The 26103-nt window shown below is 40.6% G+C and overlaps 1 protein-coding gene across 2 annotated transcripts in view; it reads left to right on the forward strand.

The window, feature by feature from the left end:
* PLAG1 (PLAG1 zinc finger) overlaps positions 1-2508 on the forward strand; it is a 45287-nt gene extending 42779 nt beyond the window's left edge. For both annotated transcript variants that reach the window (XM_079902370.1, XM_079902371.1), the window contains one exon: positions 444-2508. In XM_079902370.1, the coding sequence (XP_079758496.1) occupies positions 444-1701 (1258 nt within the window). In that variant the 3' untranslated portion in view covers positions 1702-2508. The remainder of the gene's footprint in view (positions 1-443) is intronic.
* The last annotated feature ends 23595 nt before the right edge of the window (positions 2509-26103 follow it).

Consider the following 26103-nt stretch of genomic DNA (forward strand, 5'->3'; position numbering starts at 1 on the left):
CACATCTTTCCGCTGATTTGCAGAGAGAAATGTTAAGTAGATTAGACGTTGGCTAGTTTTAGCATTCTGAGTCACAGACTTTTATGGGTTAGTGTTTTTGGATTTTTTTTTTTTTAATGCAATGCTTAATGAGAGTAGAATTTCCGTTTGTACAAAAAAAGAAATTGCAAGAAAAGGGTGTGGACATTAACGTGAGTATATTCAGCCTTGCTCGTTAACGTTTGTAATCGCTAAAAACCAGTGAAAACTAAAGTGGCGACTTAGATGGCTCCAGCTCTGCAGTGTTTAGGTGTGGTAACTACCCTCGTAGCAGATGCATATTAAGTTAAAAGAGTGTCCGAGCCGAGGGAAGTTCTGGGTTAGCCTAGCAGCTTAGCTTCCGTTTGAACAGTGAGGTCGGGCGGTTTTTGTCTTGATGCTGACAGAATATGTCTGTGTTCAAGGCACATGGCCACGCACTCTCCCGAGAAAACCCACAAGTGTAATTACTGTGAGAAAATGTTTCACCGGAAGGACCACCTGAAGAATCACCTGCACACACACGACCCCAACAAAGAGACGTTCACGTGCGAAGAGTGCGGCAAGAACTACAACACCAAGCTCGGGTTCAAGCGGCACCTGGCCTTGCACGCGGCCACGAGCGGCGACCTCACCTGCAAGGTCTGCCTGCAGACGTTCGAGAGCACGGGCGTGCTGCTGGAGCACCTGAAGTCCCACGCGGGCAAGTCGTCGGGGGGCGTGAAGGAGAAGAAACACCAGTGCGAGCACTGCGACCGCCGCTTCTACACGCGCAAAGACGTGCGCAGACACATGGTGGTGCACACGGGAAGGAAGGACTTCCTCTGCCAGTACTGTGCACAGAGGTTCGGGCGCAAGGACCACCTGACGCGGCACATGAAGAAGAGTCACAACCAGGAACTCCGGAAGGTCAAGACGGAGCCCGTGGACTTCCTGGATCCCTTTACCTGCAACGTCTCCGTGCCCATCAAGGACGAGCTCCTCCCGGTGATGTCCTTGCCTTCCAGCGAACTGTTGTCGAAGCCGTTCACAAACACGCTGCAGCTGAACCTCTACAACACTCCGTTCCAGTCCATGCAGAGCTCGGGATCTGCCCACCAGATGATCACAACCCTGCCTTTGGGCATGACGTGCCCAATAGACATGGATGCTGTCCACCCCTCTCACCACCTTTCTTTCAAATACCCGTTCAGTTCTACCTCATACGCCATTTCCATCCCCGAAAAGGAGCAGCCGCTGAAGGGGGAGATCGAGAGCTACCTGATGGAACTGCAAGGCAGCGTGCCCCCCTCTTCCCAGGACTCTCAAGCATCGTCGTCTAAGCTAGCGTTGGAGCCGCAGATCGGGTCGCTGGATGACGGCACGGGGGACCTCTCCCTGTCAAAAAGCTCGATTTCTATCAGCGAGCCCCTGAACACAGCAGCGTTGGACTTTTCTCAGCTGTTTAATTTCATACCATTAAGCGGTCCCCCCTATAACCCCATATCGGTGGGGAGCCTTGGGGTGAGCTCTCCGCAGGAGGAGGCACATTCTTCTGTGGCTCAGCTCCCGCCACAAACCCAGGAACTTCCGGATCCTGCCGGCACCATAGGTCTGGGCTCTCTGCACTCACTGTCAGCGGCTTTCACCAGTAGTTTAAGCACAAGCACAACGCTGCCACGTTTCCACCAAGCTTTTCAGTAGGTTCCACGATGCGGATCCGTTACAGAAGTGTGTGTGTAGCCCTGCCTTAGGTGACCATTTTTATTTTAGTGCCTACTTGCAGACAGTATAAAAATTTCTGCTTCTGTATAGTACCAGTTTTCATTAAGCCAGTATAAAATAGAAACTAGCTTTTTAAATGAGCTTGGGAACCATTTGTGTTCAGTTATGTTTACCTGGGTATTTTGTCCTGACTCACTGCCAACTGTCACAATTTAAGATGATTTCTCATACAGGAAAGCCATTATTAGTAGTAAAGTCTTACCAACCCCGTGTTCCAATTACTGTTAGATCTTAAATTTTTCATTTTTTGTCCAATAACAATGGCTCTACCTTTTGACATTTGGCTCATTAAAAAATTTTGCAAGAGAGTTAAATTTTCTAAAATGTATATGAATGACCTGAGAGTTGTAAAATTTCTACTAGCCTCTAAATGGATTAATAATCAAAAGCTTCAAATGAATTAAGAATCCAGTCTGGGGACATGACATATGTTTCTTAGATAGACCATAATTTCAGGTCAGTATATTTTGAAGACTTGCTATCGTCTGGCTCAAATGTTTGCCGTCTTTATTATGCACATGTAAGGAAAACAAAACCGAAACACAAAGCACCAGTATCTGTAGCAAAAAGAGACCCCTAGTAAAGTGACACGGCATTCCACGTTACTTAGGAGTTGGCCTTAATTTAGTACACAGGATGTTTGCCACGTTTTATACTTCTTGCTCTCTTTTCGTTCGATTCACACTAATAGTGTATGGCGTCAGAGTCTTCAGTCAGTCTCTGGGTGGATCTCTTTCGTCGTTTCCACCTTACATGGCCAGAGGGTAGGTCAAGCACAGCCAGCAGTTCTCCTTGGATTGTCAGTGTACAGTCGGTCCAGAGTCCAGAGCCGCTGGGGAACACAGGTGTGTTTATCCCGGCAGGGGATGGGGGGGAGGGGGGCGGAGGGGAGGTGTCTCCGCTTCTAGGGTGAGAGACCCTAGGCGGGGAGACAGATGTGAGACCTGCAGCTCTGCCTGGGAACTTGTCTGGGGATCGCGTCCCCTGTCGCCTGGGTGGAAACGAGATCCCTTAGGAGTCAAGTCAAAGCACATCGCTTATGTCACTTCTTGCTGAATTTGAGGCAGTTCGTGGTCCCTAAGCACCAAAAACAGAAAACAAAACAACAGCCCTGCTCCCATGGCATCTTTCTTATTCAGTGTTAATTCATCTTTCCTTGCTATTTTTGGACGGAGACTTTAAAGTTAAATGCATTCGAAAACTATTTGAGGAATGACCACAAAGTCTTAAGCGACTAAAAATATATACAGTAAAACCCCACTTTTACACGTCCCTGGGAAATAGGAGGAACGTTGCAAATAAGTTGAATTTGTAGAGGGAGGGAGAAAAGTAAAGCAAAACAAGCACTATCTTAGTGATTGTGAAAAGAACAATCGAGAACATTGTGTTCAATGAATACAACAGTTACTATGGGCTTTCTTCATGTTAGGCAACCAGCATATGTTCTCAAAGGTCGAATTATTATTCTGTTTTGCTAATAATCAGTTGGGGCATCAACCTAAGAAACATATCTAGTAAGCACTTGTTAACACCTTATTTGGGGACCCTGTCTGTTGGGGTGGGTATGAGGAGGGAGGGTTTATAGAAGAGTATATATCTCTTTAAAAAAAGAGAGAGAAAAATATTTCTGAGCACTCATCTGCCCTATGTGGAAGCTTCTTTTCCCTTTTATAGGGCCAATTATCACTGCAGATTTCGATGTTTACCAAGAATTCCTAAAAATGAGTGCGGATTACTGAATAGAATACACTATTTAAAATATTGGGGAGTAGTATAATTTGTGGAGAAATGTAAATTGTAATAATGTAAATGGGGGTTTCACTATATATATTATATGTATGTACACACACGTCGCACTTCATAGAATCAGAGTGGCTCTTAAGGAGCTTGGGCTCCTGTTATTTTATCATGCTCCTATGTTTGTTTGTTTTTTTTTAATCCTAGGAGCAGTAGTTTTTATACGTATGTATTTAAATTTTATTATTAAAAGTTACATTTTATTAAAAAAAGTGTGTTCCAAAGGCATTAAAATTATATATGTTAATAAGGAAATACATTTTTAAATTTTTCAAACTGCTCCTAAGCTTTTGATTAGGAGAATATTTGCTCTGAAAGTAGGCGTTTAGCTCTGCTTTATTTCCGCCTCCTTTAGTTTCTATGAAACAGATTGCTTACTTAAATCACTAGTTGAATGATTAGTGTTCAATATTGCTTTAATCACCATTGAAAAAAAAAAAGGAGAAAGAAATCTGGTGACAGAGCACAAATAAATAGAAAACCTATTTTTAAATAGAAATCACAAATACAAGTGTGGAAGCACTACTTTATTTTGTCTAAAATTTGCTTAAAGAGAAATCAGAATAACGAACTGAGACGTTGGCCTTAGTAGGCTGTATTTCACTGCTAATTAAAAAAAAATTAAAAAGGGAGTACCAGGATTTATTAAATAAAGCATTTTGGAAATGGGGAATGGTGCCATGTAGGTATATATATTTTTAGCCTAATTCTCGCCCTGCATGGAATTCAAATACATGGAGGCATATCTTCCAGGGCACCAGTGCTAAAATTGTGGACTCATATTTTCATATGTACACCCTTTTGCCTGTTGCTGCCCCACAGACTTGAAATAACACTTCCAAGTAAGAGGGAATTCAGCTAATTTGTTTTTTAAATTGACTGTAGCGGTCACTAAACCCCTTTTGAGAGAATATTAAACATGAGGCTGACTCATTTATTTTAATTGCACAATGGTCTGACAAGGCTGTAACACCGAACTGGCTCTTTTTTTTTTTTCCTAAAAAAAAAAAAAACAAAAAAATTGACACATTTTTATGTCAACTGGATGTGATTAAAAATAATTGTTGCCAATGCTGTTTTCATTCTCCGGTGGCCAGAATCATCATCCCTGGAATTTCTAGTAGTGCCTTTGCTTGGTTTAAAAAAAAAAAAAAAAAAAAAAAAAAGGATTATCATTAAGTAAAAATATTTCAGTTTAGGATTTGGACCTCAGACAAGATATTGAACCTCATTCAGTTTGACCTTCCATGTGTTTGTACAAATTAGATCACCAGACACAGAAAGCATGAGTGTGGAAGGATCTTGACACCGTAAGCAATATTCTCCACCGATGGATGCAAATACCACCTTTATAGCTGTTGGTCACTGTTACAACGTGCATCTTAAAATCCTCTTAGCAGGTTCCATTTTCCAGAACGTTGTCCTGGCTGATGATGCACTACTCCTTGTGCAGCTTTTTCATTTCGTTTCGTGTTTCTTCCAAGCTGTGTATTTTTGCCTATTTGTTGCTTGTGCTTTTACTATTCTTAGTCACTTGTGGAATATAGTGACGTATTGTGTTAATTTGGACAGTAGCGGTTTTTAAAAACCATATACTGACTGAAACATGAGCCAGAGCTGATTGCTTTATGAAGCTAATAATGAATGTTAAAGAGTACATATTTTCAGGATCATTCATCTAGAAAGCAATACACATATATAGGCCAATATTTTTTTACAAAATAGAGCTTGGTCAACCTCTATACTACACATATTACAAGATATAGCACTTTCAAAACGAATCTAAACCTTTACAGAAACTTTCTTATAGGTTATGCCTTTTATTTTAAGACTTATTATAATTTGTTTCAAGTGCCGTTAGATGATATATATGTAGGCCTTTGATATATAATGCTTTGTGTTCAAAAATGGTAGATGGTATTTTAAACAGGTACATTTTTACAGTGTTTTCTTATCAATTTGCTATATTGCACAGAATCAGTGTGTGTCTTTTCATAAGGTTTTACAATGGTTTATTTTTTTACAAGGTTTACGTGTCTCAAAACACACTGTCTTCCCAGTATGTAAATTAAAAAAAAAAAAATACCAGTTCACCCAAGTTGCTTCTAGCCTACTGAGATCCATGTGGCGTTGGAGGAGATCTTTCAGATACTGAGTATTCTTCATTAGCAGTGGCAGACTGTTATCTCTGAGAAATGAGTGCCTACGTTGACCTTGTCTTATTTTTCTCATACTGCGTCAGCAGCTGTCTACCACACAGATAGTCTGTTGTGATCCCATAGAGCCACATAAGTTGTGTTGTGTAGTTCTGTGCTAAAAACCCACACAGAGCTCCTTTCTGATCATCTAAATCGAGATGATCCCACCCACAATGGTAAAGGCACGCTCAGCTCACCCCCCAGGCCCTTCTCCAACGTTGTCAGCCCTCTGAGGATGGAAGGCAGTGTCTTTTGATAAGTTATCTAGCTTAGAAATAACAGAACTATTGCTAATGTATAAAACACTTCATTGTATAAGCTTCAGTGGTACAGATGAACCAGAATGAATGTGTATCTCCTCAGAAGCACTCCTTCAATATTCTGTTGGATCATATGCTGCTAATGTAACTTGGGATACAACTCTTCATGGTGCTACAAACTTCTCTGTCTCATTCAGTCGTGTTTTTTTTACCCATAGGAAAAAAAGGACTACATTAGGCGTAAAGGTGTACAATATATTTTTATACTGTGACTTCATTTGTCTTTAACAAGACTTTTACACCACCCACAACAATGTATTCATGTGCACTTGCAAAAGGAAATCTCGGACGTGCAGATGTTACCAGAACAAAACCCAGCTTTGTCCACAAGGTGACTATAACTCAGAACGAAACGTGGGCTTTATGATATGGTGTGGCGTGAAGAACATGCTGTATGTTACTAACAGCCCTTTGAATTTAACAAAAACTGGGAATCCATTCGGAAATGGATTGCATCATGCCTGAACATAAGCTGGACTGCTGAGATTGTATTTTTAGCTGATGGAAAAAGTGTTTGGACTAGTACTCTAAAAATGTTCTAATGATAAAGTTTTGAGTCAAAATAGAAAAGAAAAACTCTGCATTCCAGGCTGAATTTTGTATATTTTTATTGCATTTAAAATCGCTATTCTGTGATATGGGAAATCAAGTGGCTTATCATGTATATCATGTACTTAAAATGTATTCACAAACTACTGTTGTATTTGTATAAAATATAGACAAAGATCGTATTTTTTGTGTGTGTATAAGCTCTGTAAATTAGCAATCACATTATGAAGCTGCAGTGATAACTACATTTTAAACATCCACACCCAAAGAAGCAGCTATTTATTGTCCAGTTACCCAGATATAAAATATTAATTTGCTGCTAATTAAACAAGAGTGCTGCAGCTTCTTGTGGCCTACAGTGTTATGTTTGCTGTAAGAAAAAGATATGTGAACTCCACAAAATATATGAATAAAAATTATAGAATGGCTTTAGATAATGTAGATCTTCCTGAAATTTTAATAGATGATAAATTTCTATTTGGTATAACATTTTTTCCCTTTGAATTTTAAATATTTTCTCATTCGATAAATATAAGATTCTAATAGCTGCCTCTAGGACAATACTCGGTTGCTGAAATGAAACGTAAAGTTCTAGGGTTTCTTTTGTTTTATAACTTTTGTACCTTTAAAGGAAGGACAGAAACTGTAAATAAAAAAGTCAGAACATCATGCATCAAAACTTTAATCCAGGTGAGAATTCAAACAACCCCCCGAAGGCTGTAGGAATGTATAAATTGATCATGTTTCTTGTTCACCTGAGATAAAACTGGCACTCAGCATTCCTTTAGCCCTTATTGTCTGTCAGTCCTGCCTGTAAATTATCTTTTTAGAAGTTCCCTTTGGGCTACTTGTCTAAAATTTTGCTGAAAAGCCTCCCTTGACAGTTCATCTGGACCAAAATGATGAGCAACAATTTCATCTAAAATTCATCAAACAGTCACGCAGCTTCGAAAGAGAGACATTAATTCTGAAAATTCAGTTAATAATCTGGCCAGGAACCAACTGTAGAATTTTTTTGTTTGTTTTTTTGGTATCTCATAGCGCCTTTTTTAGTATGATAGGAAAAAATTCTTTCTTTACCTTTGGCTTTCCTGTCTTAAGGCTGTCTACCTTCAGAGAGGTAAAGGAAATGCACAGTGACCCCAAATTTTGCAGTTCCTCTTTTTACATACTTAATTCCAGCAAATCTAAAAGCATTACTTTGTTAATTCTTAGCATTAACACTAAATACATTTTCATTTAAATTCACACATATGAAATATTTCAAGGACTATTTATAGAAAGAAAAATGCTATCGCTTTTTATAGTTAGAATACTCTGAAAAAGGATGTTTGGGATTAATTCACTTAAGGAATATTCTCACTTATGGAAAAGTAATTAGAAATGCAGTTTGCTTACTGCACCATAGACCCAGTGGGGCTAAAAGACTTTTTCATTCATGTTTTTGTTAACTGAAAAGTTCCTACGGATGGTTCACCATTAAGGGGAGGAAAAGGTTCAGTCTGGCTATAGACGGCTTGAGTTTGCTGCCACTTTTCCTGAATTAAGCATTTCTTAAGCAAAAGGCACTGCTTCGTGCTGAGCCCTAGGGCTGTTCCAAAGAAGTCAGCTTTACAGAAAGAAGGCTGTTTCCTGATCAAACATCAGAGTGAAGAGGACAGCATCACTGCAGCCGTGGGAACGTGTCAATATTGTATTGAGTTGTACCCAGTTACCCATTTCTGTAGATCAAAAATGGTCAAATATTGGCGATTCAGCCTAAAACTAAAACAAAACAAAAGAAGACCCAGAAGGTCTTGACTGCATTCTATTCAACACAAGGTCAATAGTAAATCTGTCCATCCTGCGGAGGTTTGACTCTTGGCTAACGTGATGGTTAATGTGTCCACTCGGCTAGGCCACGGTACCCAGACTGGATGCCCGGTCTAGTCAAACACTGGTCTAGATGCGGCTGTGGAGGTACTTTTTTAGGTGTGGCTTATAATCAGCTGACTTCAAATAAGACAGACTGCCCTCCATAATGTGGGTGGACCTCATCCTATCAGTTGGAGGCCTTAAGAGAAAAAAGTGAGCTCTCCAAAGCAAAAGGGAGTTCTGTCTCCAAACGGCCTTTGGGGACTCGAGCTGCAAGATCCAGCTCTCCCCTGGTCCCCAGCCTGCTCAGGTGTCGGACTTGTCAGCCTCGACAGTCATGTGAGCCAATTTCTTAAAATAAATCTCTATCTCTGTGGTATACATACCCCGTTGCTTCAGTTTCTCTGAAAACACTACCACAGCTAGTTCCAATTGCCGTTCTTTAGAGATGCCGGTTTTACCTTGGAAGAAGTGGGAACATCTTTCGCTCTGATATGCTGTTATAGCAGAGAACATAAATTCCCAGATTCCGACTGCTTTAGAAAAGAAAGAGAAAACGAGCACAGCGCTTAATGGAGATGGTACCTATAAAGGATTTCTCAGACTCTCCTTTTCCATACTGTTATTTTGGCTGCAATTATTTTTTAAATTTATTTATTGGAGTGTAGTTGATTTATGATGTTGTGTTCATTTCTGCTGTACAGCAAAGTCATTCAGTTATACATGTATATATTGGGTTAGCCAAAAAGTTCGTTTGGGTTTTTCTGTAACATCTTTCGTAAAACCCAAGCGAACTTTTTGGCCAACCCAATACGTTCTTCATATTCTTTTCCATTATGGTTTATCACAGGATACTGAATATAGTTCCCTGTGCTGTACTGTAGGACCTTGTTGTCGGTTGCCATCATTGCAGATGAAAATGGTTTTCTCCTACTGAGCAAGTTTTCTTTAAAAAAAAAAAAAATGTAAACAGGCTAATCTTGTTCTGCCCAAGAGAGGCATACTTGGCATGTAAACCAATGTTTATTCTAAATGCACAAGTGGAAACATTTGTAGATTGAATCTTTTTTGAAAACATGGTCATTTATAGTAATACCTTAGTCAAGGTCTTGAGATCCTGAGGGAGATGAGAGTTGGAAGTGCAATGGCTCCTCACATCAGCTGTGGAAGTTTCCTGTTTTATGGTAGTAGAATTTTTGCAAAGGTTTAACTTTTGGTTTATTCTAGCTGTAATTAGAGAACTTTAATCTTTTTCTTGGGGCCCCTTTCAAAGTGTCGTTCTTGCAAAACTGCTCTGTTTCTACAAACACATAATTGATCTGTTATTAGTATCCACACACACCTGGTGACATTTCTAAGACGGCTCCTGTAACCAGACTTTCATGCCCTAGGAATGTTCATCGTGGAAGTAGGTTAATAGCCTAAGCTATGCCCTATTTAAGATTTTAAGCTATGTCAGCTTTTCCCACCCAGAATTAGTGGTGACCATCGGCTGTAATAGACACCCTTATAAGCATCTCGAAGACCATTTTGTTTACAGACTACAGGCAGCTGAGTTCACCTCATCCCTAGTTTTCTAAGTTACGTTATCTCTCACAGGAGTAAAGTGCACTTACTGTTGTATTTTCTATGATAAATTCTTTCATATGCTATTTCCATAGTTATTCCTAAATTGGATGTTTACTAAAAGAGCTTCAGGTTAGTACCAGTCAGTGATTTGAAGGACCCTGAAAATTCTCTTCCATTCTTGACAGCGTCCGCCCGTTTGGTCCTCTTCCTCTTTCTGTCATTTTCATGTTAAGTCACTCGCTGTTCCTTGTGCTGACGCATCCCTCTGTCGTGTTCTCCATCCCTGGAATGCCTGCTTTCTCTGTTCCTGCCTGTGAATGCCACATGCCAAGAGCTTAGCATCCTCTAGCCCTTTCTTGATGATAGCTCTTCCATTCACAATACCTTCTTTGCTCTCACCCACTGAAAAGTATCTTATTTTCCCTATGAACGTTTATTAGATCTTCTCAGGGATGTGTCTGTCCTTTTTAATTCTTTTAAGCCCTGGAGGTGAAAGCCCTGTCCACGTGGTTCCCTGCACACGGCAGAAAATCAACACATATTTGTTGCCTGAAGGGCAATGATGGCTCTTACCTTTCTCAACCATCTTAACAATTAGGACACATAGTTTAAAAGAAATACTCTTTTAAAAGTTGAACCTAGGGCTTCCCTGGTGGCGCAGTGGTTGAGAGTCCGCCTGCCGATGCAGGGGACACGGGTTCGTGCCCCGGTCTGGGAAGATCCCACATGCCGCGGAGCGGCTGGGCCCGTGAGCCGCGGCCGCTGAGCCTGCGCGTCCGGAGCCTGTGCTCCGCAACGGGAGAGGCCACAACAGTGAGAGGCCCACGTACTGCTTGGGTTATCTTTGTTCTATAGAAAGTCTTATTTGATATACTAAAGATTGCGTGGGGACTTCCCTGGCGGTCCAGTGGTTAAGGTTCCGCGCTTTCAATGCAAGGGCCGCCGGTTCCATCCCTGGTTGGGGAACTAAAATCCCAAATGCCGCAGGGCGCGGCCAAAAAGATTGTGTGATCATACTTAAACCTTACATTTTGTTCTGCCCTCCTGCATCAAAATGAGCAAATTCTACAATACAGTACCATTTCTTCAGAAATAAACCACTCTAAATGCTTTCACTGCAATGGACCAAAATTAGAGAGCTTTTTTTTTTTTTTTTTTTTTTTGTGGTACACGGGCCTCTCACTGCCGTGGCCTCTCCCATTGTGGAGCACAGGCTCTGGACGCGCAGGCTCAGCGGCCATGGCTCACGGGCCCAGCCACTACGATGAAAAACAGGGCTCAGCTACGATGAAAAACAGGATATTTACATAGGATTAAAGTATCTTCCCACAAAATACTTATTAATTACAAAAAGAGTAACTTTGCATTAGAAAAACCAGTGGACACCTATTTAAACAATTCATCAAAGTGAACCTCGTTGGTAATCGGACAAGTCAATAGACCTCCTAATATGCTACACTGAGAAGAACACAACAACATTCACTTCACTGGTATTCCTGCCAACATTTCATAACCTGAATTTAGTCATGAGGAAATATCAAACAAACCTAAATTGAGGAATATTCTATAAAATATTCTTCAAAAGTGTCAAAGTCATGAAAGACAAAGAAAGACTGAGGAACTGTTTCATATTAAAGAAAACTAAAGAGCCTTGGTAACTGGATGAGTTTTCTGTTGCTGCTATAACGAACTACCACAAAATAAGAGAAAAGAGAGATAAGCTCAGGAAAGATCTACAAGATCCAGGACTTGCTGGCTTCAAAATAAAACTATTATTATTTTCATTCGTTCCAAGATATTCAATTTGACAAAGGGCTCAGAGAGAAGATCAAATTCAAAGTAGGACTATAATTCCATTGTTAATATCTCAGAAAGATCTAAGACGGTACCTCAGAGAACCATTCAGCCAGACAAAATGCCCTCGACGGCTCTCAAGGGCATGCCTAAAAGATCCTTTGCACTAAACAACAGGGCTTCTAAGAATCTTAAGTTTGTTGTCTCTAAGCAGCCTGACTGGAACTCAGTGACTCTTGTGGATGGAGTGTTTTTTCATGGAATGGATTTGTCAATTGATTTATAGAAAACCCACAACGTTTTTAAAGGAATTGTATCAGCATGACATGAAAGGGACAGAGACAATACAAAATGGAGAAGTGCGTGTCTCACGGACCTTCTCCATTAAACAGAAGGGCTTCTAAGAATCTTAAGTTTGTTGTCTCTCAGCAGCCTCACTTGCAGCCCAGCCAACAAGGTTTCAGGGTGTGAATTTTTTAATGAATTGATTCATAGGAAACCCACAAAGGTTTAAAAGAAATAGTATCAACGTGACTGAAAGGGACAGGGGCAGTAGAAATGAAAAGGGATTTTTTACCCTCAAATCAATTTGGGCAAGAAGCAGGCTACAAAATTTCCTCAGCTGCCAACATAGCTACGTTTTATGACAAAGGAAGACTAACTCAGAAGGCAGGACTAAGAACCTAGAGCCATGCTGAATCACCCCAGATGGTGGGCTGAGCCCTAATGAAAGCAACATGTGCCTAGCTGGATTTCAGAACTGTATAGAGCAGTGATTCCTTGTGTGCCTCCTGTTTTTCCCTTTATGAATGAGAGGTGTTCTCCCATATAGCAGTTATTATGCCTGTCCCTCCATTGTACGTTGGAGGTTTGGGGTGCAGATCACTAGTCTTTTTAGTTCTCAGATCTCAGATTGAGAGGAGCTGTACGTGGAATCTGTATCAAGGAGCTGCCTTTGAGACACCGTCCCCAAGGAGCCGCATCCATATCTGGACCAGATTTAGATAACAGGATTCTTTTTTTTTTAAAAAAATAAATTTATTTATTTATTTATCTTTGGCTGTGTTGGTCTTTTTGTTGCTGTGCGTGGGCTTTCTCTAGTTGCGGTGAGCGGGGGCTACTCTTCATTGCGGTGTGCAGGCTTCTCATTGCGGTGGCTTCTCTTGTTGCGAAAGCACAGGCTCTAGGAGCATAGGCTTCAGTAGTTCTGGTGCACGGGCTTAGTTGCTCCATGGCATGTGGGATCTTCCCAGACCGGGGAAGGAACCTGTGTCCCTTGCATTGGCAGGCAGATTCTTTCTTAACCTCTGTGCCACCAGGGAAGTTCCAATAACAAGATTCTTGACCTCAAACCTGAGTCTGTGCTATAATTTTTAGGGATATTGGGAAGGTTATATGTAATCTGCATATGGGGAAAAAGTAAATAATTTGAGACCAGAGAGCAGATTATAGCAAATTTAAAACATGTCCACAAAATCTTTGATATTCCTCCCATCCAATGATGCTGTCTAATTCCCCTTCCCTAGAATATGGACTGACCTCAATGACTCACGTCTAAGAAAAAGAATGCAGCATAAATGCTGCTGTGAGACCTATAAGGCTAGGTTGTGAAAATGATAAACCTTCCCTTGTCTCAGTCCCTCTCTTTGGACACACAACTTTGAGTGCCCTGGGCTGGCTTGTAGACGTCTGGCTGCCTAGAAGTTGCCATATAGAAAAATAGTATTAGTATAAATATTCTTCCTTGTGTCAGCAATGAAAATTGGCAAGTGCCTGGTACAGTTATCTATATATGTTGGAATAGTAGAGACAGTCCACTAGTTAATGATTAAATTTGTTAGAATGATAACCAGGATGGAAAGATAGAAAGATGAAAAACATAGACAGATAGGTAAATAGATAGATAGATAGAGTGGATCTGACTCTCCCAGTAACATAGGCAGATTATTAGGCCCAGTAGCAGAAAGAATACTACGCATATGTATAGTTCTTTACAGTTTACAAACACTCACACAGCCATTATCTTCTTTTATCCTCACAAAAGGCAGGGCATTTTTTTTTTTTAATCTTCATTTTACAGAGTAGAGAAGTAACTCTTAGGAAAAAAATAGATGAGAAATAGGTACTAAATAAATACAAGCAAAAAAGACATCACAAGTAGCATTATTAATATCAGAACACATAGACTTAAGATGAAAACATTCAAAAAGGAAAAAGAAGAGAAAGTAATATGAAATGCACAATTTTAAAAGGAAGATGTAATAGCTATAAATTTGTTGCACCAAAAATCATGGCAGCTAAATATATAAATGGAAACTATTCAAAATGCAGGAACTTAATTCCAAAAATTCTGTTACAATGAGAGAGATTAGTAATTCTTTCAGAATGAAATATAAAAGAAAAAAACAAAAAAAACATAAAATAATATAATCAAACTTGATGTATATATTAAAAAAAACTTTGTCATTTGCAAAAGGAATACATACACCCTCATATGTATGTCCAGGTATTACAAAATCTCTTATGCAAGTGATCAGAAATAAAATGTAAACACATTTTCAAAAGGATAAATATTAGGGCCACATTCTGTTAATAAAATTAGAAATAAATAACAAAAATATGACTTAAAAAAAAATGTAACTACTTGAAAACTAAGAAACGTCATCCTAAATATCCCTTGGACTTAACAAAGAAATCCAAACTGAAATTACGAACTACCCAAAAAAGGCCAGTGAAAAGAAGAATGTGTCATATCCAAAGCCCCGAGTCAAAGTTGAAGTTGTGCAGGGGAAAAATTATGACTTGAAAATTCTTCATTATTGAAAGAGAAAGACAGAAAATAAAGGAACTCGGTGTTTATCTATGGGGAAACTGGTAGCTAGCCTCCAAAATCCATTCTCCCCTTTTACCACAGTAAAAGAACAGTAGCCAGGAACATGGCGTGTCTAGTTGGTGCCCAACTACACTACCCCCCCAAGACTCCCTTGCAGCTAGATGTGGCCATGTAACCAAGTTCTCCCAATAAAATATGAGTGACAGTGTTAAGTGCCACGTGTAGCTACGGGGGGGGGGGGGCTTGACTTCTCCACATTTCCTTTCCCCTCCCCACCAGCTGGAATGAGGGCAGGGTGGTGACCCAGTTTTGATTATGCACACAGGACACTGCTTTAGAGCTATGTCAACAAACTTTCTGAAAAAGGTCAAAGAGAAAATAATTTATGTTTTGTGGGTCATCTGATCTCTGTCATAACTACTCATGGTGGCCGCTGTAACTCAAAAGCAGCCACAGACAAAATGTAAAGCAATCAGCATTTTTGTGTTGCCGTTAAACTTTATTTACAGAAACAAGCAACAGGCAGAATTGTCCCTCTGTTGTAGTATGCTGACCCCTGCCCTAGAGAATGGCAGGGTTTTCCCACTTGCTTGTGTCCTGAGTGACTTTATGGAACAGACCACTTACCTACCCAGGACTGTTCCATGAAAGAAAAATAACAAAGAAGTTTTGGGATCCCCTTGCTACAGCAATTTAGCCTTCATCCTAACTAATATATCAACTCAAGAGATTTGGGGGAAAAGGACGATAAAGTAAGTCAGAAGAGAGTAAATAGATAAAATAAGTTAAAGGTGAATTCAATGAGGTAAAAATTAGCAAAACATACGTGCAAAATTAATGCTTTGCCAACAAAAAAAAAATCAATAAGGTAGATAAACCCTTGGTGATCCTTGCTAAAGAGAAAAAGAGATAAGAGAATAAAAGGATTGTAAGAGACTAATACATCTAAATCTAATGAAGTTATTTTGAAGGTTTGGAGGAAATGGATGATTTTCTAACAGAAAATTTAGAGGAAATGGATGATTTTCTAACAAAATATTAATTACTAAGACTCAGGAAGGAGCAGAAAATTGGACTCAATCAAATACCATATACAAGAATGGAAAAGTGATTAAAACTACTGTTTGAAAAGACCAGCATCCCATGGATAAAACTCATAGCTTAGTTCCATCTAAACTTGCAAAAGCATGTATTCATTCATTCTATAAATATCTACTGAGTGCTTACCACCTGCCAGACACAATTCTGGCCAGTGAAAAGCAGTGAACAAAACATAGTCCCCACTCACACAGAGATGACATTTTACTGGAGGGAGACAGACAATAAACACACACACAAATAAATACATGTTGCACATTGTGATGGTAAATGCCGTGGGGAAAAGCAAAGCAGGGTGTGGGAGATACAGTGAGCACTCGTACTGATACTGAGTTTCCCTAATGGCATGTTTTTGAATGTGATTGTCTGTTATCTGCATATTCTCTTAGGTGAAATGTCTCTTCTTTTCTTCTCCCCATTTTTAAAGTAGATCGTTTGGTTCTTTAACTGCTGGGTTTTGAGGAGTTTTTGATGTATTCCAGATTCAAATTATGTACTTCATATTGAGTGAATTATGGTCGTTTGTATTTTTTTGAGGAATTGGTTTATTTCATCTAATTTGCCAAATTTACATAGAGTTGTTTGCAGTAGCTCTTAGTTTTTAATGCTTGCAGAGTCTATAGTAATACTCCCTGTTTCAATCTTAACATTGGTAATCTGTGTCTTCTCTCTTATATGACAGTCTTGCTAGAGGTTTGTCAATTTTGTTGATCTTTTCAAAGAGCTACATTTTGTTCCATTGACGTTCTCCATTGCTTTTCTGCTCACAATTTCATTGCTTTTTTCTCTCTATTATTTCCTTCCTTAAGATTCTTTTGAATTTATTTTGCCCTTCTTTTTCTAAGTTCCTGAGGTGAGGATGTAGACTACTGATCTGAGACTTTTCTTTTCTCCTAATGTGAGCGTTTGGTGTTAAAAATTTCCTTCTGGAAATTCCCTGGTGGTCCAGCGGTTAGGACTCGGTGCTTTCACTGCCGGAGCCTCGGTTCGATCCCTGGTCGGGGAATTAAGATTCCCACAAGCTGCGTGGCATTACCAGAAAAAAAAAAATTCCTTCTTAGCTCTGCTTTAGTTGTGTCCCACAAATTTTCATATGCTATATGCATATCAGTTCAATGTTGTTGTTTCTAGTTTCCTTTGAGATTTCCCGCTTGACATCTGGATTATTTTGAAGTGTGTAACTTAGTTTCCAGGTTTTTGGAGATTTTCCTGTTACCTTTCTGTTATTCCTTTCTAGTTTAATGCCATTGTGATCAGAGAACACACTCTGTTTGGTTTCAGTTCTTTGTTGAGGTTTGTTTTATGGATGTGGTCTTGATATATTTCATGGACACTTGAAGAGAATGTGTTAGGTGGGATAACCTATCAATGTCAATTTGATGTGGTAAATAATAGAGGACAAAGAAACAGGTTGAAATACACCTATAAGTATGCCATCAGGAAAATCCAGATGGGGGAATGTCTACTGATAAAGTGGCCCACTTGCTTCAACAGATAAATTGTAAAGAAAAGAAAGCGATGGAGAGTCAGTCTGTAGATTACAGGCCTTAAATATACATCAGTGTAAATAACGTGTGATTTTTATTTAATTTTTTTATTTATTATTTATTTTTGGCTGCGTTGGGTCTTCGTTGCTGCACACGGGCTTTCTCTAGTTGCGGCGAGTGGGGGCTCCTCTTCGTTGCGGTGCGCGGGCTTCTCACTGCGGTGGCTTCTCTTGTTGTGGAGCACGGGCTCTAGGCGCACGGGCTTCAGTAGTTGTGGCACGCGGGCTCAGTAGTTGTGGCTCGCGGGCTCTACAGCGCAGGCTCAGTAGTTGTGGCACACGGGCTTCGTTGCTCCGCGGCATGTGGGATCTTCCCAGACCACGGCTCGAACCCATGTCCCCTGCATTGGCAGGCTGATTCTTAACCACTGCACCAGCAGGGAAGTCCTAATAATGTGTGATATTAACCATAGTGTCTAGGGATGTATACATGGATGATAAAAAGTATTAAAACACACACACACACAGACACACACAAGGAAGTGCTTACTGTAAAGTCAGGGTAGTGGTTACTTTTGGAGAGAGAGGGCTGTGATGGAAAACATGGAGGGTTACTGGGGTGGCAGGCAAAGTTTTATTTATTAGCTTGTGGTTTTATTTCTTTCCTGGGGTGGTGGTTACGAGCAGTGGTATGCTGGTATTTAACAACTGACTCTCCAAGGGGAAAAGAAAGCCCTGACTTGTAGCAGTTTCTGATTTCCATCATGTAAATACTACCACCATGGCCAATTTCAAGCTACCAACATGATGTCATTTTATGTGGATCTGGGAAGAGATTACACAGACAGCCTTAGGAGGCTGTGTGAGCCAGTCCCAGCGCGACCCTGGAAGGGTGTGTGCCTTACAATAATTCACTGGACTGTACATTTATTTTTTCTGAATATTTTAAAGTTAAAAAGATAAAAAAATAAATTTAGAGAAATAAATTGCACTGGATAAGTGGCTGATTCTAGGACTGGAACGGGAAATATTTAAAATGAACCTAGAGCATCTTGTAGGGTCAGAAAGTAAATTAGTGCTCAAAAATAGAAAGAAAAGCTCCATGATGATGGGGTATGTCAAAGGGAAACAGTAGCCAACTGAAGGAGTTTCCAATGGCCAAAAAGCCGGAACAATTTTAGCAAGAAGATAAAGTAGTATTGGATTATAACTCGAAGTATAAAGTAAATATCCATGACTACCTACTGATATAAATAAATGAGTGAATAAATAAATAAGTGGGGGAGAATAGACATATCTCTTGGAGAGAAAAATCCAAACACAACCACATTATTCCCTGCCCCTTAAGAAAGGGCTGCACATAGGGACTTCTTTCTAATAAGTATAGTATGGAAAAGGGGGTAAAAATAAAGACTTTATAGAAGAGAAACCTGACAAATACGACCTCAGCCAATGATCAAGAAGAGCATCGACAGGGGGAAGTCGTGTTGATTTACGTACCCTCAAAATGATGTGATGAAAATGGTAGTTGACTTCTGTGGTCTTCCTTTCAGAAACCCATCATCCCAATCTAATCATGAGAAAAACACCAGGCAAATCCCAAATGGGGGACATTGTATAAAATACTTAACCAGTACTCCTCAAAACAGTCAAGGTCATCAGAAACAAGGGAAGTCTGAGGAACTGCCACAGGCAAGGGAAGCCTAAGTGGCCATGACAACTAAATGCAATGTTTCCTGCATGGGATCCTGGGTATTTGTCAGACGCTGTCTCTAAGACTGAATGAAGCAAGCCTGTCACATCCAGAAAAACAACTGACGGCATTTGTTTCTTCTGATAAAATTTGCTTTCAAGAGAAAAGTGAAATTTTGGAAACGTTTTATCTACCACCTTGATTTGGTAGCTTTCCAGTATGATGAGATCAGGGGTGATATTAACAAATGTGATTTTTTGGTATTATGTAATGAAATGTGTCAACATTTGGAAGGTTTGCATAACTCAGTGAACTATTATTTTTTTCAAATGACCAATGTTACAAACTCATGCCTGGGTGAAAGAGCCATTCAGTGTTCAAGAGATACCATTGGATTTTAATGTAATACAGTACAAAAAGCACATTGTTACAGTTTCAAATTCCACATGGCAACTAACATGTAAGGAACTACCACTTGCCAAGTTTGGATACAGTATCAAAGTAGAATATCCACAGTTATTTGAAAACACTAATAAAAAATGCAACTGTGCACATCTCTGTGACACTAGTTTTCTCCACGTATTTCATCCAAAACCACATCTCACAACACACTGAATGCAGAAGCAGGTGTGAGAATCTGGTTGTCTTCTATTAAGCCTGACCTTCAGTTAAATGTACTTGCAAAAATGTTAAACAATGCCACTCTTCTCACTAAACCGTTTGGCTTTGCAAAATAGTTGTTTTTTATTAAACAAAAATTCTACTCCTGGAGTAGAGGCAAAGAAAAAAAAGCTATGGATCCATTTTTGTTTGGGTTTGGGTTTTTTTGCTTTGTTTTTTGTTGGTGGTGGTGGTGGTTTTTTTTGAGGGGTGGGTGTTTTCTTGCAGTTAATGGTAGTCAGGCAACACCGTTTGTGGCAAATGAGAGGCACGTAAGGGTAAAAGCCAAGCTCCCTCTGGGAAAGCTGCTGCTGTCCTAGCAAAATGACAGACATGGCTGGCTTGTTCCAACATCCTGCCCGGATGCAGCTGGGATGCAGAAGCTGGCACACTAACGTAACATTAAGTCCTCTGACAGCTCTGACCACCTCCTTCTATATTTCACGTTACATGAAATAATCCTTCGTTACTTAGACCGATGTTAATTAGCTATTCTGTTACCTGCAGTAAAAAGCATTTCATGCTGATACGTGACCTCACATATCTGGGAACAGGTAACTCAGGATCCTCAAAGGGACAAGAATTCTAATGTGGGAGCTGCACAATTCTGATTGGATGAACTCGAATTCTCTTCCTTCTCCTTCCTCATTTTAGGACCCCTCAGAGCTGATATCCACATGGGTAATAAGGACTCACAGAATCAGGGAGGCTAAATTCGGGATTTGCACTCAACGGGACAGCGCCCTGAGCATCCTCTGTGGTCCTCCCCCACCCCAGTCTTCCCCCCAGGTCAAAGAGCAGACATGGAGTGTGCACTGCTGTGTCTGTAGTGTCACCACCCTTGTGTGATGAATCCCAGTGAAGTTCTGAGTGGTGTAAAAGTTGGGGAATAATCCTTTTAAAACCTCTTATAATTGCTATTAAATCATAAACTTCCTGTCATTAATAAAACTAAGGACCAGTTGGTGGTGGTGGCCCTTTTTCAGAGGCAGTCAGTGGCGTAGCACTAAAACCTCATGCGTCACATGGACGTTCGACAGAATCGGTGTTTGTCCAGGGACAACTGTATGCCTCCTGGACCCGCCCTAAGGGGTCACGCTCCTCAATCTTTGTGCTTCTTGTGCTAAACCAGCAACTCTAGACAATGAATAGCCCCCATTACTTTTCCATTCACTTGTAAAATCTGGTAGATGCCCCAGAAATATCTTGGGACGTTCATTCAAAAGTTAAAACTATATATATATAGATATAGATATAGATATAGATATAGATATAGATATAGATATAGATATAGATATAATATTAGTCATAAGAAAGAATGAAATTCTGCCATCTGCAGCAACTTGGATGGGCTTAGAGATTATTATGCTTAGTGATATGTCAGAGAAAGACAAATACTGTATGACAGCACTTAAACAAATATATATGCAAAACAGAAACAGGCTCAAAGACATAGAAAACAAACTAGCGGTTACCAAAGCGGAGAGGGAAGGGTGAGGGAAAATTAGGGGTATGGGATTAAGACATACAAGCTACTATGTATAAAATAGAGAAGCAACAAGGATATATTGTATAGCACAGGGAATTATAGCCAGTATCCCTTAATAACTTCTTTTAACGGAGTATAAGCAACACGATGCTGTATACCTGAATCTAATATAACACTGTAAATCCACTATACTTCCATTTTTTTAAAATGCCATAATATTGAAACATCCTGGAAGGAGGAAATCTATCTTTGAGAGTCCCCTGGACTTTGCCTGAATGAGAAATAAACTTTGTTTCTTAAAAAAACTTGTTTAAACCACAGACTACACATAAAGGCAGCTCTGGCTTTGCCCTCCCCAGCTCTACGTATAAGTTAATACCGACTCATCAAGTCCAATCCTGAGAACTAACAAATTGCTACAATGGATTCATCTACCGTAGGCTCCTGTTCTGAGTGCGAGGGTCTATGCACACTCATCATCTTCCTGATTCTTCCTCATTACTACAATGCAGGGCGAGGGGGATGGATAAAGTCTCAAGTTTTACATGCCATGTCATTAACTGATCACTCTCTAATGAGATTTCATGAGTCTTAATCATCTTTCTGAGACCTCTCGAAAAGTCTACAGAAATTCACTTCAAATAACTGTTGAGCATCGTGGAGAGAACAGGAGTTTTATTCATCAGTGAGCAGACAACTCTCCCGGGTCAAGAGTTACATTTACAGTCCCCTTCTACTCCTCAGAAGCAGAGATTTTCTGAAGTCAGAGCTCCTGGATCTGGGCTTCTGCTCAGCCTCTAACGCCCATAGGCATTTGCTCTCAGAACAGGAAGAGGGTGGATTGCCAGATCTTTGGCACTCCCTGCTGGCCACATTATTGGGCCACCACTATTCAAAGGTTGAGAATTGTTCAAATGCCTCTTTAGCTGGATGAGCAATTCTGGCGTTATCTCCTCACGGATCTGCATTATCCCTTGGGAAGTTCCAATCTAAGCACATAATCCAGCAGTTGGAGAGCCAACACTTCCAAGCTCTATCAGGAGAGATGATGAGATGCTTCTTATAAAATGAATCCCGGGCTCTTAAGAACACTCTCTGTAACCACGGAGTTTCAAATTTCCTGTTTTCCCAGCCACCACCATCGAGTAACCAGCAGCCACCATAAGTGGACACCTGCTAAGCAACCCACCTAAGTTTACTTTGTCAGCTCCAGGAGAAAACTCGGCTATTGGGCACCTGCGTCACTCCCCCCTTGTTCCTAATGGTTCCGTCCTTCTAAGGTGTAAGGCCTAGGGACCTGCCCCTGTTCCAACTAGCCAGGTAAAGGTGGAGCCCTACTCAGCAGAGTCCTGAGAACTCCATACAGTCAGCTGTCATTGGGGGAAAGCGTGCCAAGGAAGCATCTCCCTGACTCTAACTTCTGAAGGCCTGTAGATCTGCCATCACTTTACTGTAGGGGAATTCACTCTAAACTGCTAATGCATAAACTGTGAGTTTCATATCTAGAGAGTGAGGTACAGCACAGGGTTATAAAATCACCAATTTTCTCCTTAGGGACAGTTAGAATTTGGAGTACCCTAATCCGGAATTCACATTGCAGAGTTAGAGAACTAGCACATCAAGATTATGATGGAAATATACATCCAAAGGTTTGTTAAGGGATACAAGGAAAGAAATCATTGGTGAAACTGATGTCTTCAAGATATGTGCCTAGTTATGGACTCTGTGGGGCCCAGGACACTTTGAATGAATGAACAGAGTGCAGGTAGCCCAGCACTCAGGTGTTGTTGGCAGTGCTCAAGAATCCCTCCACTTCTGGAAGACTTGGTGGGATGACCTGACAACCAGGTTGGAAGAGCGTGTGTCTTCCACAGAGCGCATCTGTCATGGTGGTGTCTAGGGGACACTAAGGCACTGCCTGTAGCCCTCTTCAGGACTCGGAGTGTGCCAGGAGACCCCTCTACTGTCAGCCTTCTTTCAGGACTGCCTCAGTGGAAAGGCCCCCGCTTGCCCACCATCACACCCCTTTCACGAGGGGAGTCCTTACTCAGTAACTGGTCAGTGTATGTGAACAAGTCCCTGGCCCCCCTTTCCTCAACTTGGGACACTTCTGCAGGATCATCCCAGCTCCGGAGCAACCTCACGTGACTGCCTCACAGCCCAGCTTATCTCTCGGGCCCCTCCTGCTTCCACGGGTCCAAAGAACCCTCTATAAAGAACATCCTGCACAACGATCTCCATGTCAGCCCGTCTCCCAGGGAGCCCACCCTGCCACAGTTGAGTCAGTAGTGGTCTACTGGCACTGGACCCTCCCCCCTCAAAATGCAACGTGTTAGGACTCCTGGTAAGTGCGAGAGGCAGATGGGCTCCTGTATACGGTAGCAGAGCAACTGTTAAAACTTTTACCTGTGATGAACTGGGATGGTGCTGGGTACCCTGCCAGTATCCTGTCCGAAATACGGAGTAAATGGTAACTATACGAATAGTTGAATCAGGCGGCGGTTGCTAAAGGCAGTGGACTCTTTGACAAAAGATGAAGCGTCTGGGACTGCTTAATCAGCAATTGAACTCTAAGTGTGAAGGCCTAGGGCTCCCTAAGTAGAGTAAAAACACTCATCTCCTACAGCCAGAAGGATACCAAATATATTTATTGCAAATACCTTTTTTCCCCACTGTAGGGCTTGCATTTTTATTTTCTTAATGGTATCTTTTGAATTGACTCCTGATTTCCTTGTCTTATCTTTGTCTAGCCTAAGACTGTGAAGATTTTATCCTATATTTTCTTATAAAATTTTTAGTGTTTATATTGAGGTCTGTGATTCATTTTTTTTCCATATTTTATTTTTATTGACATAGCCCCAGTAAACGTTCCTGCTAGAGGACCACAGATATCATCAAGGGCCATTCTTCCTTTTTGGACAAGGACAGTGAAACCCACGTATGAGCCCTGAACATGCCCAAAGCCACCTGTTACCTTGAGGTTTGAGCCCACTCTGAATCTGACTTCATTTCTCACCTTGACTGCATAGTTTACGGACCCCCATTGATGAAGACGGCAACGTGCCGTCCAGTATGGCAAAGGTGGTTCAGAAAGACAAATATCATATGATATCGCTTATATGCAGAATCCAAAAAGAATTGATACAAATGAACTTATTTACAAACAGAAACAGATTCACAGACTTATAGGTACCAAAGGGGAAAGGTGAGGGGGAGGGATAAATTGGGAGTCTGGGGTTGACATAAACACACTACCATATACAAAACAGATAGCCAACAAGGACCTACTGTAGAGCACAGGGAACTCTGCTCAGTATTCTGCAACAACCTAAATGGGAAAGGAATGTGAAAAAGAATAGATACATGCATTTGTATAACTGAATCACCCTGCCGCACACCTGAAAGCAACACAACATTGTAAATAACCACACCCCAGTATAAAATAAAAATTAAAAAAAAAAAAGGAAGCCTTCCCTGAATCAATGTATTAACTTTAGATGAGCATTCTTCACTGCAATGTCTTTCTAAAGGGACCTAAAACAAAAGTCGTTTTAAAAATGGGTGGCTCTCTTGACCAAAATTCAATGTTGGTAAGATCCTATTTTGTTTTCATAGCACAGTACTAGAGGTAGTTCCAAAGTTCTATCAATGCAGTTGCTTAACTGCATGGAGTAGTAGGGTCTCTTACTGAGGAGAGTTGAGGTAAAAGAAGCGAAAGTAGAAGCCAGGTGCTGATGTGACTACAGCGGTGACCACAGGCTCCACAAGGGCAGAAAGCTTACTTATTTTATTTACCACAGCAAACCCGGTATGAACAGTGTGATTCATTTCCATTTCATTTTTGTGGATGGTGTAAAATAAGGATCCAAGTTACATTTTTTCTGTATGGATATCCAGTGGTTCCAATACCATGTTTTAAAAACACTACCTTTTCCACCGTTGAATTACCTTGGATACTTCGTCAAAAATCAATTGACTCTACGTAGCTGGACCTACTTCTGAGTTTGTTATTACGTTCCATTGATCCATATTCCATCCTTATGCCAGTACCATAGTCAGGATTACTTTGTTTTTTGGTAAGTCTTGAAATTAGACAGTGTCAACTGTCCAACTTTGTTCTTCTCTGTCAAAGTTATGTTGGCTATTCTAGATTTTTTGCATTTCCATAGATACTTTTTAAAATCAGATGATCAGGAGCTTCCCTGGTGGCGCAGTGGTTAAGAATCCACCTGCCAGTGCAGGGGACATGGGTTTGAGCCCCGGTCCAGGAAGATCCCACATGCCGCGGACCAACGAAGCCCGTGTGCCACAGCTACTGAGCCTGTGCTCTAGAGCCTGCGAGCCACAATTACTGAGCCTGCGTGCTGCAACTACTGAGCCCACATGCCACAACTACTGAGCCCGCGTGCCTAGAGCCTGTGCTCTGCCACAAGAGAAGCCACCACAATGAGAAGCCCGTGCACCGCAAGGAAGAGCAGCCCCCGCTCACCGCAACTAGAGAAAGACCATGTGCTGCAACAAAGACCCAACGCGGCCAAAAATTAAATAAATAAATAAAATCAGACGATCAATTTCTAAACACAAGTGCTGGGAATTTGATTAGTATTGCACTGAATCAATGTAAAAATGAACAGTGACTGACATGTTAGTATTTAGTCTTCCAATCAATGAACACAGTACATCTCTCCATTCATTTAGGTCTCCTTTAATATCTCTAAGCAACACTTTGTAGTTTTTAGTGTGAGATCTTACACACATTTTGGTAAACTTATCACCATCGACACGTTTGCTGATGCTATTGTAAAAGAGTTGCTCGTATACTGACCTTGCAACTGCCACCTTGCTGAATTCATTTATTATTTTTCCATTTCTTTCTTTTGCAGATTAAGATTTTCTCCCTATATATCTATTCAAATTTATACATTCAATTGTAGTGTTTTTTTCAAATACTTATTTATCTTTGGCTGTGTTGGGTCTTTGT

This window comes from Stenella coeruleoalba (assembly GCF_951394435.1).
Source record: "Stenella coeruleoalba genome assembly, chromosome: 17".
In the NCBI taxonomy this organism is placed as follows: domain Eukaryota; kingdom Metazoa; phylum Chordata; class Mammalia; order Artiodactyla; family Delphinidae; genus Stenella; species Stenella coeruleoalba.